The sequence below is a fragment of the Apis mellifera genome, linkage group LG1 (genome assembly GCF_003254395.2).
Source record: "Apis mellifera strain DH4 linkage group LG1, Amel_HAv3.1, whole genome shotgun sequence".
NCBI lineage: Eukaryota > Metazoa > Arthropoda > Insecta > Hymenoptera > Apidae > Apis > Apis mellifera.
This window is the reverse complement of record NC_037638.1, coordinates 948,473-970,721: the sequence shown is the minus strand read 5'-3', so window position 1 is coordinate 970,721 and position 22,249 is coordinate 948,473. Positions and strand designations below refer to the sequence as shown.

General features: G+C 33.3%; 1 protein-coding gene across 2 annotated transcripts in view; it reads right to left on the bottom strand.

The window, feature by feature from the left end:
* Positions 1-22,249, bottom strand: part of Nedd9 (neural precursor cell expressed, developmentally down-regulated gene 9) — a 116,880-nt gene that overhangs the window by 26,585 nt on the left and 68,046 nt on the right. For both annotated transcript variants that reach the window (XR_407453.3, NM_001204751.1), the window contains 2 exon segments: positions 21,852-22,001; positions 15,244-15,393 (listed from right to left, as the gene is read on the bottom strand). Coding sequence is in view for 1 of the 2 variants with exons in the window: in NM_001204751.1 (NP_001191680.1) it covers positions 15,244-15,393; positions 21,852-22,001 (300 nt within the window). In the remaining variant the exon portion in view is untranslated.

Here is a 22,249-nt window from a genome sequence, read left to right as displayed (position 1 = left end):
GGATGAACTGAATGGATGGATGAGATTTCGAAATTTCGTGTATAAATTTATTTCCTATGTTAATTTCATCTTTTGGCAAGGAAACGAAAACGTCCAATGATCGAAAAAGCGAATTTAAATAGTAAAATTTTGAAGAACGAAGTGTACTATCTGCGTGATTTTAATAATGAGTTAAATTTCACGAGAAAGTGAAGGTGATGTTGTTCGAAGAACGAATCCGTCGATCGTTTTTCGCATGATTTTACAATAAAAAATTAAATTTCACGAAATTTTAAAGTTACTTAGAGAAAGTATAAAAGAAACGAAGGCGAGGGTTCAATGATTGTGTTCGTTGTTCGAAAGAAAGATTTATTCGATGAAATCTCGAACATGTGTTTCCATGCATTCGATTTTATAATGAATTAAATTTCACGAAATTTTGAAATACATTAGAAAATACAGAAGAAATGAAGGCGAAGTTTCGATGATCGTGTTCGTTGTTCGAAAGGAAGATTTATTCGATGAAATCTCGAACATGTGTTTCCACGCATTTTATAACGAATTATGAAATTTCACGAAATTTTAAAGTACGTTACTTAAAGAATGTACAGAAGAAACGAAGGCGAGGATTCAATGATCGAAGGTATTTGTTGTTCGAAAGAAAAATTTATTCGATGAAATCTCGAACATGTATTTCTACGCATTCGATTTTATAACGAATTATGAAATTTCACGAAATTTTGAAATTTGTTAGAAATATGAATTGAAATATGTTAGAAAGTACAGAGGAAACGAAGGCGAGGAAAATGAATATATTATAATATATATGAATTCATTATTAATTATAATGAACGAAATTTTGAAATACTTTAGAAAGTACAGAAGAAACGAAGGTGAGGGTTCAATGATCGTGTTGATTGTTCGAAAGGAAGAATTATTCGATGAAATCTTGAACATATGTTTCCACGCATCCGATTTTATAATGAATTAAATTTCACGAAATTTTGAAATAAGTTAGAAAATACAGAAGAAATGAAGGCGAAGTTTCGATGATCATGTTGATTGTTCGAAAAGAAGATTTATTCAATGAAATCTCGAACATGTGTTTCCACGCATCCGATTTTATAATGAATTTCACGAAATTTTGAAATTTGTTAGAAATATGAATTGAAATATGTTAGACAATGCAGAGGAAACGAAGGCGAAGATTCAATGGCCATGTTCGTTGTTCGAAAAGAAGAAAGAAGGGAAGATTTATTCGATAAAATACGTGTTTTGTTTCCATGCATCCGATTTTATAATGAATTATGAAATTTCACGAAATTTTAAAGAGCGTTACTTAGAGAAAGTACAGATGGAACGAAGGGGAAGGTTCAATGATCATGTTGATTGTTCGAAAGAAAAGAAGAAGAAATCTGTAGAAGATTTATTCGATGAAAAACGTGTTTCGTTTCTATTCGCATCCGATTTTATAATGAATTATGAAATTTCACGAAATTTTGAAATGGATTAGAAAATACAGAGCAAACGAAAGCAAACGTTCAATGATCGTGTTGATTGGTTTATTCGATGAAATCTCGAACATGTGTTTCCATGCATCCGATTTTAAAATGAATTAAATTTTGAATATATTATAATAAATTCATTATTATTATAATGAACGAAATTTTGAAATACTTTAGAAAGTACAGAAGAAACGAAGGCGAGGGTTCGATGATCGCGTTGATTGTTCGAAAGGAAGAAAGAAGGGAAGATTTATTCGATGAAATCTCAAACACATGTTTCCACGCATTCGATTTTAAAATGAATTAAATTTTGAATATATTATAATAAATTCATTATTAATTATAATAAATTTTAATTTTGAAATGCGTTAGAAAATACAGAAGGCAAAGTTCGATGATCGCGTTGATTGTTCGAAAGGAAGAAAGAAGGTAAGATTTATTCGATGAAAAACATGTTTCGTTTCCACGCATCCGATTTTATAAATTTATCGTTTCTTTCGCCTTTTTTATCTCGTGGCGGGAGAGGAATTATGAAATTTCACGAAATTTTGAGATTAGAAGAGATGCAGAGGGCGAGGAAAGGAAGGGAAGATTTATCGGATGAGATGTTGGCATCGTTTCGACGCGGGATTTTTGACCCGGTTGATAGCGGAGAGAAGGCGGGAGGGAGGGGAGAGAAAATGGAGGCTGCGTCAACGGCCGCCGTTTGTCGTTCGAAAGTGAATTTAATGCGCTAAGTTGGCGTACGTTACTGGTCGTTACCGGCCGAGGGACCCGAACCAGCCACGATCTGGTTATTCTATTTAACGTCGCCCGAGCACGAAGCCACTTTCGCCTACGTCGTGAATACTCCTGTTTCTCCTCTTGCCTCCTCATCGGGTTAATACCGCGCTCGCCTCGACCGGTCGTGATATCCACGCGACACCGACCGCCGCGAGGATCCCGCCTCTGCTTCTCCGATTCTTCATCTCGAGAAATTCTACTCCCTCTTTTATCTCTATGTATCGTCTATGTAATTTATTTAATTTCGTGTGTATATGTATAAATTTTTGTTCAAGTAGATCAGGTTCACGACGATTTTTGGATGAAAGGAAGAAATAAGACGAAAATTTGTATCCTTAATTCTTCCATTTCGTGTCTATATAATATTGCGTATAAATCTTCGTTCGAATCGATCAAATTTTTGGAAGAAAGGAAGAAAGGAAAATTTATATTTTAATCCCTCCATCTTGCGTCTATATAATATAAATCTTCGTTCGAATCGATTAGATTCGCGAAAATTTTTGGAAGAAGGGAAGAAATAATACAAAAATTTATATTCCTTAATTCCTTCATCTTGCGTTTATATAATTGCATATAAATCTTCGTTCGAATCGATTAGGTTCGCGACAATTTTTGGAAGAAAGGAAGAAATAAGAAGAAAATTTATATTTCTTAAATCCTCTATCTCGTGTTTATATAATTTATTTAATTTCATATATAAACGTATTTAATTCCATATATAAATGTAATTTATTTAATTCCATATATAAACTTTGTCTAAATCAACCAGATTCGCGATAATTTTTAGAAGAAAAGAAGAAATAATACAAAAATTTGTATTTCTTAATTCCTCCATCTTGCATCTATATAATATAAATTTTCGTTCGAATCGATCAAATTTTTGGAAGAAAGGAAGAAAGGAAAATTTGTATTTTTTAAACCCTCCATCTTGCGTCTATATAATATAAATCTTCGTTTGAATCGATCAGGTTCCCGACAATTTTTAGAAAAAAAAAAAAACAAGAGGAAAATTTGTATTTTAATCCAATCTTGCGTCTATATAATATAAATCTTCATTTAAATCAATCAAATTCGCGACAATTTTTGGAAGAAAGGAAGAAACAAGAAAAAAATTTGTATCTCTTCATCTTGCGTCTATATAATTTATTTAATTCCGTATATAAACCTTTATCCAAATCGATCAGATTCGCGACAATTTTTGGAAAAGAAAAAAGAAATAATACAAAAATTTGTATCCCTTAATCCCTCCATCTTGAGTCTAAATAAATCTTCGTTCAAATCGATCAGATTCGCGACAATTTTTGGAAGAAAAGAACAAGAGAAAAATTTGTATTTTAATCCCTTCATCTTGTGTCTATATAATTTATTTAATTTCTAAATATGTATATATAAACCTTTGTTTCAAATATTGTTTCAAATATAATATAAATCTTCGTTCGAATCGATTAGATTCGCGACAATTTTTGGAAGAAAGGAAGAAACAAGGAAAATTATTTTAATCTCTCCATCTTGCGTCTATATAATTTATTTAATTTCTAAATATGTATATATAAACCTTTGTTTCAAATTATTTCAAATATTGTTTCAAATATAATATAAACTTTTGTCCAAATCGATCAGATTCGCGACAATTTTTGGAAGAAAAGAAGAAATAACACGAAAATTCGTATTCCTTGATCCCTCTATTTCATATCTATACAATTTATTTAATTTCTATAATTATATATTCTATTCTTCTAAATATATACATATAAACGTTCGTCTCAAATTAGATTCGCGAGAATTTTTGGAAAGAACAAAAGGAAGAAGAAACGAGAGGAGAAAATTTGTATCCGTTAATCGCTTCGTCTCGATCGAGCCGCTTTAAATTTATTGTTTCTTTCGCCTTTTTTATCTCGTGGCAGGGGGGGAGAAGAGGGGAACCGTGGAGGAGGACGGTGCAGGAGAATCAACAGGCGGAGTGGAAGGGGAAAAACTGGGGAGAGGAGAGCGGAGGAGGAGAGGGGAGGGGAAGGGAGAGAGGAAAAAAATGGAGCGAAAGTGAAAAGGAAAGTGATGCGGGATAAGAGAAACGAGAGAAACGGGAAACGGGAAGAAAAAGAGAATAATACGGAAGACGTATCCGTATGGATACGTGTTTCGCTTCTATTTTTAAGGGACGAGAGGAACGAAGAATATTGTAAAATAAGAATTCTCGTTCGATTTTCATAATATTCTTCATTATCGAAACAATTCTCTCTTTGAGTTTCGTGATGAGCTTTCGAAATTTTGCGTCCCTCCTCCTCCTCTTTTTCTTCGTCGAAAAGAAAAATAACTCTAAAATTTTGTAAAATAAAAAAAAAAATTCTCGTTCAATTTCTATAATATTCTTCATTATCGAAACAATTCCTAAAATTTCTCTCAAAATTCTTTGAGTTGATTTCGAAATTTTGCGTTCCTCTACTCTCTTCTTTTTCTTCTCCTCGAAGAGAAAAATAATACGAAAATCTTGTAAAATAAAAAAAAAAATTCTCGTTCAATTCTATAATATTCTATAATAATATTCTATAATAATAATAATTCTATAATATTCTTCATTACCGAAATAATTCCCAAAATTTCTCTCTTTGAGCTTCGAAATTTTGCGTTCCTCTACTCTCTTCTCTTCCTTCTCCTCAAAGAGAATAATAACGTGAAAATCTTGTAAAATAAAAATAAAAAAAATTCTTGTTCAATTCTATAATATCCTATAATAATAATTCTATAATAATATTCTATAATAATATTCTACAATAATAATAATTCTATAATATTCTTCATTACCGAAATAATTCCCAAAATTTCTCTCTTTGAGCTTCGAATTTCCTCTATTCTCTTCTCTTTCTTCTCTTTGAAAAGAAAAATAATGTGAAAATCTTGTAAAATAAAAAAAAATTCTTATTCAATTTTTATAATATTCTTCATTATCGAAACAATTGCCAAAATTTCTCTCAGAACTCTTTGAATTTCGTGATTTCAAAATTTTGCGTCCTTTACACTCTTTTCTTCCTTTTCCTCAAAGAGAAAAATAACGCGAGAATCTTGTAAAATAAAGAAAAATTTTCATTCAATTTCTATAATATTCTTCATTATCGAAACAATTGCCAAAATTCCCCTCACAACTCTTTAAGTTCCGTGATTTCGAAATTTTGCATCTTTTACTCTTTTCTCTTCCTTCTCCTCAAAGAGAAAAATAACGCGAAAATCTTGTAAAATAAAGAAAAAAATTCTCGTTCAATTTCCATAATATATATATTCTTCATTATCGAAACAATTGCCAAAATTTCCCTCACAACTCTTCGAGTTTCATAATTTCGAAATTTCGCGTCCCTCTTTCAACTTTCTCCTCCTCCTCTTCCCCTCGTTTTCTTCGTTTCCTTCGTTTTCTTCGCGCGAAGGAACTCGTAATGAATCATTGGAGAGTTGGTTATCTGGCCGGGAGTGGGACTCGTGGGGCTCTTTTTCCTTTTCTTCTGGGTGAATAAACTTTGCGAAGGTAATTCGGAGTGGCGCGTTAAACCAACCAACACTGCCTCATAGAGTATAATACTCTCTACGAGGCATTTTCTTCAACATTCTCTTCGCCAATTACTACAGAACACACAATCTCCCCAAACTCCTCTTTCTCGTGATCGATTTGTTTCAAGAAATAATTTGTTTCACTTCGAATAACACTTTCAAAAAATAATACCTGTCCAAAAACTACGAATGATTACGTTCCTTCGATACTACTCAATGCTTGCTCGAATCGAATCGAGGGGAGTCGAGTCGACATTTTCGGACGGCCGAGTAAAAGGAGGCGTGGAGATTTTCCAAGAAGGAAGGAAGCGGATGGAGAGAAAAAGGAAAAAGGGGAACGAGCGTCCGCCCTTCTTTCAGCCCTGCATTCCATCGAGATGACTCCGCAGCGGGATCGTTTGGCGCCGAAAGAATGGAGAGGAGACGGGAGAGAGTTGAAGGGTAATCCTTCTTCTCCTAGGATTAGGAAATAATTAGCCAGCTTGAATTGCCGATAAAATTAATAACTGTACGCGTAAACTTTCCTCGTTCGAAATGTCAGAAGAGAAGGTGAGGAATCGAGAATAAAATTTCCAAAGAGAAATCCAAAGGAAAACGAACTGTTCAAATTATCATACAGTTCCAAGTTTCTTTTACTTTACTTTCTTCCCATCCCAGAGAACCGTTCTTTTCTTCTTTTCTTCAGAAGACGTTTTGAAAGTTTCCAATTTCCCTTTCAAGCGATATGAAAATTCCAGCTTCCAGAAAATCAGGAATGATTCATATCTTTAAAAAAAAGTGATACTGAACATTAAAATTTTAATTTCGAGGGCGACGATTGTCTTAAAGATGCACCGAGAGAAACTTGGAATGACTCGATCCAAATGAAAAGAATCGAGACGAGCGAAATCCTAACTTTGCCACATCTATATATAATTTATATATAAAACACAATCTTTCGGAAGGAAGTGTTTATTTGCGCGCACGATAGAATCGAGTCGTTCTCTAATCGAACCGCATCGGGGAACCGCTCTTCTCCGAGGGAAGAAGGGAGAGGGAGATGAAATGAAAGAAAGAGGAGAGGAGTTGTCGTACGTACGAGCGGCGAGTGGATATTGTCCGGGCTTATACGGACATATAAGGACACTGGTAGTCTTTGCGCGTTGAACGAAACAAGGGAAGCTCCATGTAAGGGTATCCTGCGGGATCTCGTAAATCGTTCCAAGGGTGCGACGGTATGCTACCCGTCGAAAGCAAGAAAAAGGGAAAAAACTGGAAAAATAATCCAGACTCTCGATTTTTGCCAAGGAGAACGCTCTCTCAAAGGATGTTCTTGGTATTGAAACAGTTTTGAGAGTTTCGATCGACGGAAGGAATGGAAGAAGAAAGATTTAAAAGATTAATGAATAAATAAATTTCATTTCGTTATTAGATATTCAAAGATAGGAATTTTAATAGAGAAAAAGGAGAAGGAAGAGGAATTTGGATCCATAAATACACCCGTCCATTATTTCTAACCCATGAATGTATTCATTAAAGAGAGCGAACGATGCTATACATTATGGATAACGCGGTTTTGCATTCAAGTTAAAAGGAGCGTTTCAACGTAGCGTTTCGTAACTTTATATCCCCTCTCTTCCTCTCTTTAACTCAAAACAAAAACAAACTACGATTACCAGTCGCGCGAAAATTAAACTATTAAATAACTATCTTTTAATAACTATCTTCTCTGTTTAAATAACTATTGTTTAAATAACGTTTAAATAACTATCTTCTCTGTTATTTTTCTGTCGAGGAGGAGAAGAAGGATTGTAGTACTACAGCTTCGTTCCACATGGCGAGAAACCTTGGAAGCCGAAAGAAAGAAAGAAAAAGACAGGTAGAAGAAGATCCTCCTTTTTCTTCTCGATGAAGGCAAGATTTGGCGCGCGATACCGAAGGAAAAAAAAAGGATCGAGGAGGCACGCGCCTCGAATAATAATAATAATAACAATAACAGTAACAGTAAGGATAAGAATAACAAGGGAAAGGGAGAGAAAGGTACCGTTTCAAACACCTGCAGATGCCTGCAGCAAGCGAGAGAGGAAGCAATTTCGAGGAAGTTGGTCCGCGCAGCCAACGTTGACCCTTAACCGTATCCCGCTCGTATTTCTGTCGACGCACATGCGGGCTCTCTCCATTCGCAAAAAGCGAAGCCTCGATCCGAGCGACAAAAGAAGAAGAAGAAGAAGAAGGAGGAGGAGGAGGAGGAGGAAGACTCCGAGGAAATGCCAACTCCGACAAGAAACTCGAATCTATATCTCTCTGTTCTCTCTTTATCTCTTTCTTTGCTTCTTTTGCACGAGTCGATGGTTTAAAAGGAGAGGGGGAGGGGGAAGAAAGTTTCTTCCTGCCCTATCCTTTTTCTTCTTCGCCTCCGTTCTCCGCGGCTCGCTTTTCGCTCGAAGAGAGAGAAGCAGCTTGGCCCTTCCCGATAATGGAAACACGAATGTCGGGAGTAATTTGAATCGAAGAATGGATATTTTTGTTGGCCCGAGACACCCTTCGATCGCTCGAAACGGCTATTGTTTGCTGCTTCGCTCCCTTTTGCGGACGGATAATTGATATCTCAAAAAGGGGAGAACGGGGGAGGGGGGAGAAGAGAGAGAGAGAAAGAGAGAGAGAAAAAGAGAGAGAAGTTTCTGCGGTCGATGTTTTTTGGTTGGAAGTATCGAATTAAATTTATTGGTTTCTTTCTTTTTTTTATTTCGGAAAATATTTTTTTAATTATGGATAATTATGCATCGATCGCGTCTTTAGAGTTCAGAGAGAACCCAAGGAATATATAAATTATATAAATTATGGAAAGATGTTTTTTTGTTGTTGTTTTTTTATTTTGAAAATATTTTTTCAACGGATAGTTATTGATCGTGTCTTTAGAGTCCAAAGAGAACTGAAGAAATATAAATTATGGGAAAAGGGAGATGTTTTTTTGTTGTTGTTGTTTTTCTATTTTGGAAAATATTTTTTCAATGGATAGTTATCGATCGTGTCTTTAGAATCCAGAGAGAACCGAAGAAATATATAAATTATGGAAGAAGGGAAATGTTTTTGTTATTGTTGTTGTTGTTTTTCTATTTTGGAAAATATTTTTTCAGCGGATAATTATCAATCGTGTCTTTAAAGTCCAGAGAGAATCGAAGAAATATATAAATTATGGAAGAAGGGAAATATTTTTGTTGTTGTTGTTGTTTTATTTCAGAAAATATTTTTTCAATGGATAATTATCGATCGTGTCTTTAGAGTTCAGAGAAAACCAAAGAAATATATAAATTATGGGGGAAGAAAGATATTTTGTTATTGTTATTGTTGTTCTTTTTTTATTTCAAAAAAAATATTTTTTCAACAGTTATCGATGGTGTCTTTAGAGTCCAGAGAGAACAGAAGAAATATATAAATTATGAGGGAAGGGAAATGTTTTGTTGTTGTTATTATTGTTGTTGTTGTTGTTTTTCTATTTTGGAAAATATTTTTTCAACAGTTATCGATGTTGTCTTTAAAGAGAATTGAAGAAATATAATATAAATTATGGGGGAAGGGAAATGTTTTGTTATTGTTGTTGTTGTTGTTGTTTTTTTATTTCGGAAAATATTTTTTCAATGGATAATTATCGATCGTGTCTTTAGAGTCCAGAAAGAACCGAAAAAATATATAAATTATGGGGAAGAGAATGTTTTGTTGTCGTTGTTGTTGTTTTATTTTGGAAAATATTTTTTCAACGGATAGTTATCGATTGTATCTTTAGAGAAAACCGAAGAAATATATAAATTATGGAGGAAGGAAATTTTTGTTGTCGTTGTTGTTGTTTTGTTTTGGAAAATATTTTTTCAACGGATAGTTATTGATTGTATCTTTAGAGAGAACCGAAGAAATATATAAATTATGGGAAAAGGGAAATTTTTGTTATTATAGTTTTTTTATTTCGGAAAATATTTTTTCAACGGATAGTTGTGTATCGATCGTGGCTCCAGAGAGAACTTTAGAAGAAATATATATACATATATATACATATATATATACATATATATAAATTATGGGAGAGGGGAAGGAGATTCTTTTCGTTAGATTTCGAACGGTCGAGGTTGTATGCAACTTTTCGACATTCACCGTGTAGCCTATTTGTTTCGGTATTTGAATAACAAATGTTTGCCCGTGGAGGCGTCTCTTTTGTTTCGTCCTTCTTTTCCTTCCGTTCCCCCCTTTCCTCCCGAAATGTATCCGCCGCATAAAAGAGCAGGGCTGGAGTTATGGCTGTCGGTCCTTGCTCGAGATAGAGACTTTAAAGATTTCAATATGAAAAACGCGAACAGAATAAAGCAAGAAGAAGAAGAAGAAGAAGGAAAACAAATTCCATAGATTATAATTTGTAATTCGATGATGATTTTTATATCAAATGGAATTTAAAAATTTATTTTTCTTCCAACGTGGATTAATAATTGTTTCAAGCTGGACAACATTTTAAAATTATCAAATTATCTTTCGCTTTGTGTTATTTTTTAAAAATATTAGAGAATTTAATAAAAATTCTATCTTTCATTCAATTTTTTTCCTAATTCAAAATTGAAACAGTCTGAAGTCAACGAAAATTATTCCAAACATTTTATAATTATTTATAAAGCTACTCTTTACGAAAATTAATCAGAATTAATTTGAAGATAAAAATTTATCTTTCATCCAACTGATTCTATATTTACAACATTTACAATTCGAAAGTACAATATCATCCGTTGATAACGTTCTTTGATAAATTGATTCACAAATTTATTCTTGGATTTAACTTTCCAACGAGGGAGAATTAAATTTAAAATCGTTGCAATTTCGCGAATAATTTCCCTTTTCGGGCGGGATATCGCTCTTGTCAATTTTTCTTTTTTTTAAGTAATGCACGATAAAACGGACGAGATAGCCACGATACAATAACGAACGATTAAGAATGTTAAGAGAGTAGGCGAAAAATTATATGGAGAGAGGCGACCCTCGCTCCCTTTCTAAATACGCTTTCTGGTATGAGAGGGATATAAAGTGAATTATGGCTAATGGTATGATGGATACTCGGCCGGAAATTCAATGGGCAGAAAAACAACGGCGACGGTATATAACAATAAACGGTTCATCCACCGTGTGCCGGACTTAATATAATCCACGATCAAATATCACGGATAAAATAATACGTTTTTTCGCCCGAAATAAAATGGAAATTATTTTTGTATATTTTGTCGAATATTTTATCGTTCGAACGAAATTTTCAAAGAATTGAAAATGTAAAAAAAAAAAAATGAGACCAACTTCATATTTATTTATCATTTAATTTCAATACTCTTAAATTTCAGAAAATTAGAGATCTAAAATTAGAATTATTTCCTAAATTTTTTTCGAATGATTGAAATTAAATTAATTAATAAAACAAGACGAACTTATTTCATATTTATTTATCATTTAAACGAAATTTCAATATCCTTAAATTTCAGAAAATTAGAAATTTAGAATTATTTTCTAAATTTTTTTCGAACCATTGAAATTAAATTAATTAATAAAACAAGTTTCAAAAAACAAGACGAACTTATTTCATATTTATTTATCATTTAAACGAAATTTCAATATCCTTAAATTTCAGAAAACTAGAGATCTAGAATTAGAATTATTTTCTAAATTTTTTTCGAACGATTGAAATTAAATTAATTAATAAAACAAGTTTCAAAAAATAAGACGAACTTATTTCATATTTATTTATCATTTAAACGAAATTTCAATATCCTTAAATTTCAGAAAACTAGAGATCTAGAATTAGAATTATTTTCTAAATTTTTTTCGAACGATTGAAATTAAATTAATTAATAAAACAAGTTCCAAAAAATGAGACGACTTATTTCATATTTATTTATCATTTAAATGAAATTTCAATATCCTTAAATTTCAGAAAACTAGAGATCTAAAATTAGAATTATTTCCTAAATTTTTTTCGAACGATTGAAATTAAATTAATTAATAAAACAAGTTCCAAAAAATAAGACCAACTTATTTCATATTTATTTATCATTTAAACGAAATTTCAATATCCTTAAATTTCAAAAAATTATCTAAAATTAGATCTAAAATTATTTCCTAAATTTTTTTTGAATCATTGAAATTAAATTAATTAATATAATAATAAAATTAATATAATAATATAATAATAAATATAATAATAAAATTAATTAAACAAGTTCCGAAGACGATCGAACGGATCGAAAGAGATCGATGCGAATACGATTAAAAAAAAAATGTAGCATATTTATCAATCCGACCACGTTCGATGCAAATCAAACATTTGCTTTCAACGCTTCCAGGGATCTTGATTACGTAACACGCGACAGATGTTAACCAGCAAGCGAAATAAAAAGTACGGAACGTTAATCGCGAGAATTGTTGCATATCAATCACGCCACGTCTTTCTTCTTGTTAGAATTGAATTTAGATCCACGGGAATTGGAAATCCTCCGAACATTTTCTTGCCTCTTGAAGAAGAGGGGGAATGTGAACCGGTCGTGAATTGTGCAACGATGACAAAACACAGCCTCTTAATGACAATTTAAATTCATCGCGATTAATTGATCCGTTAACGTAAACTTCGCTCAATTGGCATTGCACGTACTTGAAACAATTGAGAAACCTAACCCAACAACCCAATTCTTAATTCAAATAGAAAATAGAAATGACACGAAAATATACACCATATATACCATAAATCTTAAATATTGACACTCTAACTCTTTCTATAAAATATGGAAAATTTCTTTATATCCCTCGAATCCAATCCTCTCCATATATCGCACAACCCTCGATCATACCTCGAGTTATATATATCCACTTATATACACTTAGTACTTGAAACCACACCCTTGATACGGTGTATCGAAAAAAAGGGGGAGAGAGAAAGAGACAAAGAATCGATTTTCTATACCGCGAGTTTTTCAACCCCCGACGAATGACGAATCGAAGGACGGTGGATCGATCGGATCGCGATGAATATTCATTAAATTTGGGTGACAGATGGCGGTGAAGCGATGGCAATGGCAGACGAGCATTGCGAACGAATTGGTAGTCAGCTGATTTTGACAGATCCCCGTCTGGACGGCGGGCCAGGGGCGACATAAGGGGGCGCGATGGGGGTGTGCTGGCACAATGGAACCGACGTCGCCATTGTGGACGTTCTCTATATATATATGTGTGTGTGTGTGTGTGTGCGAGTGTTTATATATAAGGTCGATCGATGGCGAGGGGTGGAGTTTATTACGAATTTCTGCGTCTTTTCAAATCGCGAATAAATTAACGAGAGATGGCAGATGCTGAGGCAGACGAGAGAGGGAGAGTCGAATCGGTCGAGAGTCGAGGTTGAAACGATTGGACGATTGGATTGGATCAAACGGTTAAATGGACAATCGGGGGGAAATTGGGTTTTGAAACGTGGTATTTTTCGATTTTGATTTTTTTGAAATTTGAATATGAAAACTGTGGAAAGAGAGGAGGAATAATTTTTATCGATGTTCCACCGTATCGTGCATTCGATTCCCTTTTCTCGACCGATTAGGTTATTCATTGAAAAATGTCGAATATGGAGTATATTCGAGTATCGTCGCTTCGATAAAATTACAGAGAGAAGATACTAGCTACGTGAATTATATTATTTATTGAAAAATGTCGAATATTTGGATAGTTAAGTAGAGAGAATATATTAGCTACGTGAAATATTAATTATGTTATTGAAAAATGTCGAATATGGACATTTAAGTATCCTCACTTCGATAAAATTATTAGCTACGTGAAATATTAATTATGTTATTTATTGAAAAATGTCGAATACTTGGATACTTAAGTATCCTCACTTCGATAAAATTACAGAGAGAAGATACTAGCTACGTGAAATATTAACTGTTATTTATTGAAAAATATCGAATACTTGAAGGATACTTAAGTATCCTTACTTTGATAAAATTATAGAGAAAAGATACTAGCTACGTGAAATTTTAATTATATTGAAAAATGTCGAATATAGACATTTAAGTATTGTTACTTTGATAAAATTATAGAGAGAAGATACTAGCTACATGAAATATTAATTGTTATTTATTGAAAAATATCGAATACTTGGATACTTAAGTAGAGAGAAAATACTGGCTACGTGAAATATTAATTATGTTATTGAAAAATGTCGAATATGGACATTTAAGTATTCTCACTTCGATAAAATTATTAGCTACGTGAAATATTAATTATGTTATTTATTGAAAAATGTCGAATACTTGGATACTTAAGTATCCTCACTTCGATAAAATTATAGTGAGAAGATACTAGCTACGTGAATTATATTATTTATTGAGAAATATCGAATATGGATACTTAAGTATTTTACTTATTTTGATAAAATTAATAAATAGAGAGAAGATACTAGCTACGTGAAATATTAACTATGTTATTTATTGAGAAATGTCGAATATGGACATTTAAGTATCCTCACTTCGATAAAATTATTAGCTACGTGAATTATTAATTATGTTATTCATTGAAAAATGTTGAATACTTGAATACTTAAGTATCCTTACTTTGATAAAATTATAAAGAGAAGATATTAGTTACTGAAATATTAATTATATTATTGAAAAATGTCGAATATGATCATTTAAGTATCTTCACTTTGATAAAATTACAGAGAGAAGATACTAGCTACGTGAAATATTAATTGTATTATTGAAAAATGTCGATTATGGACACTTAAGTACCTTCACTTTGACTAATTACATCGAATATTAATTCGTTATTTACTGAAAAATATGTATATGGATACTTAAGTGAATGGAAACAAGGAGAGAAGAATAAATAATGTATCAATTATTATCGGATACTAACTACGTTACTCATTGAAAAATACAATGATATTATACAAATTTAAATGGAATATGGACATTAAACGAATCGCGACAATAAGAGTGTATCTCCTCATTTCGATATCAATTATAGAATTATGAAAATATTGACTATTATTATGAAATATTAACTACTTATTCCTTGAAAAATACATATACAAATTTAAATCGAACATAGACATTCAAGTATCCTCATTAAAATTACAAAATATACTAACTGTGTCAAATATTAATTACATTATTTATTAAAAAATACATATATGGATGAGAAGATGAATCAAAAACTGTATATATATATATATCTAGTGAATCAATTTTTCTATTCCATTTAACATCACATTAATCTCCGATTAATTAACGATAATTTAAATTTTCGAGGTCGATCGAAATTTAAAATTTTCCATTCGAATCCCAGACTAAATGTGGTCGAATTGCAGCGAAAGACGCGTGGGACGCATGTACGTAATATACAGAAATATTTCTGTGCCCCATGAATTTAATAACGGGATCGTATAACTCACCCTGTTCGGTTGAACGTGCCAGCTACGCCGTTTTCCGTGCCTCTGTATGCCGTCTTCGGAAATGGTTAGGTCAGGCCTACTGCCAACCAAACAACCCCCTGTATCATATTGGCCGACCAGAAGTCTCAATCGATTTCCTGGACAGATGCCCTGGGCAGTAAAAAGGAAAAATATATATATATATATATATATATCGCAATAACAACCGCGCGCAACCGGAGGGAATAATAACGACTTAATATCGCGGAACCATGCATGCCAAACTATATCCTCTATACACGTTGTATTATTATATCCGTTTCGAGGAAATTCGAGGATATTTATCGTGTCGGGAAATAAGAATTTAATAGATAAAAATTTTTCTTCCGAGAAATTAAGTATCGTTCGTTATTATTTATTGAAAAATGGTAGATTCTTCTTTCTTTTTTTAAATCGTTCTCCAAACGATTCCAACTGATTTCAGTCAACTTATTGAATTTGATAAATTATAAGATCTATCGTTTATCTATCGTTTCATATCCGTTTCGAGGAAATTCGAGGATATTTATCGTGTCGGGAAATAAGAATTTAATAAATAAAAATTTTTCTTCCAAGAAATTAAGTATCGTTTATTATTATTTATTGAAAAATAGTAGATCCTTCTTTCTTTCTTTAAATCGTTCTCCAAACGATTCCAACTAATTTCAGTCAACTTATTGAATTTGGTAAATTACAAGATTTCTTTTCCCTCCCATTGTCCCTCGAAAATTATTAATCTTTTTTTCTTTTTCAAGAAATTAATATTCGACGTATCGTTTATTATCAGATTATCTATTGTTTCATATTCGTTTCAAGGAATTCGAGGATATTTATCGAGAAATAAAAATTTAAAATAAAATAAACACTTTTTTTTCGAGAAATTAATTTGATCTATCGTTCGTTAATATTTATTGAAAAATATTATACTCTACAAATACAAATACATATTGAAAAATATAGTAGATCCTCCTTCCTTATAAATCGTTCTTCGACTCGATTCGATTCCAATCGATTCCAGTCAACTTATCGAATTTGGCAAATTACAAGATCTCTTTTCCCTCCTATTGTCCTTCAAAAATTATTAACTATTTTTTAATTTTTAAGAAATATTCGATGTATCGTTCATTATCAAATTATCTATCGAAAAATATGTAGTTTTTTAAAAATACGTATCGTACAGATTTAAATTCTAATATATATCGAATTGATCATTTCGTCTTTTAATTAAACTTCTTCAAATGATTCCATCAGCAAGCATGTTATTCTTAAAAAGCTTATTATTAATTTCTTCTTTCTTTTATTAATTTATTAATCATTTCGTGTTTTAAATAAACTTCTTCAAATGATTCCATCGACGAGAGCTTTTATTCTGGAAAAGCTTATTATTAATTTCTTCTTCCTCTTATTAATTTATTAATCCTAATAATTTCGTGTTTTAAATAAACTTCTTCAAACGATTCCATCGAGCAAGCATGTTATTTTGGAAAAGCTTATTATTAATTTCTTTTTTCTCTTATTAATTTATTAATCCTAATCATTTCGTGTTTTAAATAAACTTCTTCAAACGATTCCATCGAGCAAGCATGTTATTTTGGAAAAGCTTATTATTAATTTCTTTTTTCTCTTATTAATTTATTAATTCTAATCATTTCGTGTTTTAAATAAACTTCTCCAAAGATTTCATCGACGAGCACGTTATTCCGGAAAAGCTTATTATTAATTTCTTCTTTTTCTTATTAATTTATTAATCCTAATCATTTCGTGTTTTAAATAAACTTCTTCAAATGATTCCATCGACGAGCGCGTATCAAGAAATTAATATTATCATTATTATCAGATTATCTATCGAAAAATACATAGTACAAATTTGAATTAATTTACTAATTCTAATATTAATATTAATATAATTTGAATTAATTTACTAATTCTGGAAAAAAGCTTATTATTAATTTCTTTTCGACGTATCATCATTATCGGATTACCTTAAAAATACCCAGTATTTAAATTAACTTATTAATCCTAATACAAACGAATTAATCATTTCGTCTTCCTTACAAATCGTATCTTAAAACATATTCCAATTGATTCCATCGACGAGTCGATTTATCGAGTACCGATGCAAATTACAACTTCTTACAACTCCCCCTCTCCATCCCCCCTCCCACGATCCCATTATCCCTCGAAAAGAACGCATTCACGTGACAAAGCGGCGGCCCGTGAAATCGATTCGCGCGTATTATCTGCCAACTGATAATCCCCCGAGTCGAACGAAGGAGGAAAACGTTAGACAACGTTTAAAACGTCGATTGTCCGCCAGAAATATCATCAAATCCATCCTCCACAATGTCGCGAGAGGAAACGAAACGAGGCTCCAATTAATCGAAAATAAATCATCCTGTTGAAACACTATTTCCTTCTCTTTCTCTCTCTGACTCTAAGTTCGATTTACTCGCGAGCAATATATCACACAAGACAGGCACAGCTGTCCAATCTCTCCGAATATCTGAGAGTTTCGGGGGAGAAGGTGATCGAAAAATCTGAAGGAGAACGGAATAAATATTGGCTGTCGATTATTCGAATGGAAATCTCTATCTGTTGTTTCCACGCGTAATCGTTCGACGAAACAACTACGAATTACTCCATACTCGTATATACTCGTCGAATATGCGTAATCGAGAACGTTACGGAAGAGCGAATCCGTCGTTCGAAGGCCGGCCGAGCTGTACAGAACCGTTCATTTGCCGACAAACGCCAAACCAGTGACAGAGGAGAGCTCCGTTATGGATTCTATTGATCCCGTTCCACGAAGGAACGGCGTCGCGTTTCGATCGCATCTGCCGTTCATTTTCGTGCGGACAAATCGATCCCGAGAAGTCAACGAGCCGTGCGAGTCAACTTTTGTCCGATTCTATTCGAATAATTGGCGGACGAAATTCGTTGAAATTCTACATTTCGAAGGTTTAAACCTGCTGCTGCTCCCTTTAAATCGTGCGATTTTTTCAAATAAACTCGGAGAGAAATACACGCGTATATAGAGAGAGGCTTTCCACTGATTAAAAATGCGTCCAATTAAACGAGCATTACGAAACACTCGGTGCTTCAATTAAAAAAGAATTTAATCAAACGCCCCGTCTTTTTCATTCATTAACTTTTATAATTCGATCCACGTTAATTTAAAAGTTGATTGAAAAAAGAGAAAAAAAGAATGCTTCAACGATTATAAAAATATATATATATATATATGTAAGCTTTAAAATTAAAAGAACGAAATTTAAATATAACGTAAATTGGACCGAATCGGCCGATGCACAGCGCGGCGACGCGAGCGGCTTGTAAATAAAGGAGCAGGCGATCGCGCGTCGGGTCCCAGCTGCGAAACTCGTAACATTTCCTCGTAAACCTCGTAGCGCGCCCCGTTTTCCAATCTCCAACTCGAACCACTCCCCCCACTCCTCCAACGCTTCCTTTCCAACGAGCGCCATATGCACGTGGTATCCCTCTGTCGGACGACCAACGACAACTCCATCTCTTGCGCCGAAATTAATACACCGAGAGAAACGAAATTTGTCCAGATTATTTTCCCCCATCTTTCTCGAATCGAGGAAAAGTTTTGGATTTTTGGAACGTCGTGCTTCTTACACACACGTATATAGATTTACATATATATATATATAGATTTAAAGAAGATCATACGGTAAGGAAGAAATATGCGAGGAATGCGGCTACGTCAAACAAAGATGTCTAACTAAATGTCAGCGTACAGGAACAGTGTACAGTTTTATGCGCGGTGAAACGTAAGAGCGTTTCCAAGGATGACCAATGCGTTTTAAAAGCAAAGGGTATATACGTGTATGTATATATACGACGAGTTATACGGCGAGTCAAAGCAAATATTTGAAAACACAAGATAGCATAGTGGTGCGGTATAAAACAATCTTATTAACAATCGCTCGTTTTACTCGTATAATCGTTCGTCGTCTCGAACGTTTTATTCGCCTCGCTCTCTTATAAAAAAGGATAGAACATATCTAGAATACATCTATTCTCCAAAGCTTCAAAGTTCAAATAGATGGAAAACTCGATTCTTTTTAACGATAAACCTCTCTCTCTCTCTGTTAACTACGCGTCCCGATAAATCCACCTAGCGACAAGTTACGACCTCGCTGTACGGCCATCCTTCCTCCGCATTCCAAGCCTCTCATTGCTCAGTTTCCTCGAATAAGAGAGAGAGAGAGAGAGAGACTCTCATACGCAGCGAATGAAAATGGTGTGCGCGCGTGTGTGTGAGAGATAAGAGAGGTGGTGGAGACGAGGATTGACGCAGGTCACGGCAGTCTCGAAATCTTTCGAGCAGATGTCGAACGATGCGGAAACGATCTCTGTCAAAGAGATCTTTCGTTCGAGTACTACTGGTCTTTCGTTCGAGCGCTCGACGTGGCGCCCTCCCCCTCCCCTCTTCTGCCCGCCACTACATGAACATCTAAGATCGGGGAGTCCGTAACGGTGTCTCTAACGTCCCATTTCCGCGATAATAATGCCGTGTCATGTGTTGGGAGGGGAGAGGGAGGGGGAGAGATGAAAGTCTGCGCGACTCAACGTTATAATTCTCCAGCTTATTTCCCAATATCATTTTATTTTACTTTGTCGCAAAATATTATCCAATATATATCCAAGTCTCTCTCTTTCTTTAATTCTTTTTGACGATCTTTATTTTGATTTTGGTTTCTCGTTTCCTCTCTAATTCTTTTTGACGATCGATCTTTATTTTGGTTTCGGTTTTTATTTTATTCTACTTTATTTTACTTTGTCACAAAATATTATCCAAGTCTCTCTCTCTCTCTAATTCTTTTTGACACTCGATCTTTATTTTGATTTTGCTTTCGTTTCACGAGAGCTTATTCAAATATCAGTTTATTTTACTCTATCACAAAGTATTCAAGTCTCTCCAATTCTTTTTGACGATCGATCTTTATTTTGGTTTCGTTTTTACTTTATCTTACTTTATTTTACTTTGTCACAAAGTATCTAATTTGTTTTGATTATTATCACAAAGTTTATTCCAATATCACTTTATTCTATTTTTACAAAATATCGAAGTTTCTCTAATTCTTTTTGACGATCGATTTTTATTTTGGTTTCGTTTTCCACGAAAGCTTATTCCAATATTACTTTATTTTACTTTGCCACAAAGTATCTAATTTTTTTTTGAGACGATTTTTATTTCATTTTCCACGAAAGTTTATCCCAATATCACTTTATTCTACTTTTACAAAATATCCAAGTCTCTCCAATTCTTTTTGACGATCGATCTTTATTTTGGTTTCGGTTTTACTTTATCTTACTTTATTTTACTTTGTCACAAAATATCTAATTTTTTTTACTATCGATTTTTATTTCGATTTCATTTTCCACGAAAGCTTATCCCAATATCACTTTACTCTATTTTTATAAAATATCCAAGTCTTTCTAATTCTTTTTGACGATCGATCTTTATTTTGGTTTCGTTTTCCAATATTACTTTATTTTACTTTATTACAAAATATCTAATTTTTTTTTACTATTATTATAAAGTTTATTCCAATATTACTTTATTCTACTTTTACAAAATATCCAAGTTTCTCTAATTGCCACAAAGTATCTAATTTTTTTTAACTATCGATTTTTATTTCGTTTTCCACGAAAGCTTATCCCAATATCACTTTATTCTACTTTTACAAAATAACCAAGTCCCTCTAATTCTTTTTGACGATCGGATGTTTCTTTCGATATCGTTTTCCACGAAAGCTTATTCCAATATCACTTTACTTTACTCTGCCACAAAGTATTTAAGTCTCTCTCTCTCTAATTCTTCTCGACGATCGGATGTTTCTTTCGATTCTCCACCAAAGTTTATTCCAATATCACTTTATTTTACTTTAATCGTTATAATTCATAGGCAAACTCGTGAAACTCGCGACAAAGTGTCTAAATTTCTCCAATTCTATTTTAACGATCGACTTTTCTTTCCATTTCGTTCTCCACGAGAGAGAAGCTTGCTCCAATCACTTTACTTTACTTTACCGCGTCACAAAGTAAATCTAAATCCCTCCAATTCCTTTTCCACGATCGATCATTATTTTCCCTTTTTCACGCAGCATAAGATCGTAAAGTGACAAGCTTCGTAGCAATGAAATATACGGTTTGCGTTTCTCGACCAGAGATAGAGCGATGATAAAGCCTGTCCTCTTAATAGAGGAAAAGGCTCTCGCGTCACGCGATCATCTCGATGGGCACGAATGTTTACGTAAGTGGCCGTTCGATCGGGACAATTGTGAAATCTTTCGAGACGATAAAGTTTTCCATCCGGCTGTTACGTTAATCCACCGTGGGTCAATTAACCATAAACAGAATCAGAATCATCTCTCTGATGGAATCGCGAGAGAGAAGGAAAGAAAGGAATATTCCTCGCTTCTAATAAAATTCGAATTTTCAAGAGGTGAAAATAACACGAAATCTCGACAAAGTTACGTTTCTCTTTCGAATGAATAAAGTGAAATATTAATCAACCTCTCGTTAAAATGATAAAGGTAAGGTTAAAGGAGGCAAATTACCTGTCTACCCCGCAGAGCGCACAGCCACCAACCCTCGAGGCCAGCGGTGTTTTGTTCCAGCACCGTAAGGACGTCGCCCTTTCGGAAAGCAAGCTCGTCCGGGGCTTCCGCTATATTGTCGTACAGGGCCCGCGCTTTCACGCATTTTTGCTGAAAATATCAGTAAAATATCAGTTGTGAGTTAACAGGCGTTGTACATTTTTTTATCTCTCCGCGTGTGATAGAATATAAAGAGAATTTTCGAATATATTCGATCAATTTCTTACAAGTAGAAAATTTTTATATTTTGGTGTTTCGTTTTATCTTCTACGTGTAAAGAAATATAAGGAGAATACATGCGCGATTTTCGTCCATCGATAGATAAAAATTAACGTGTCTTCGACGTATCTTTTTCGAAG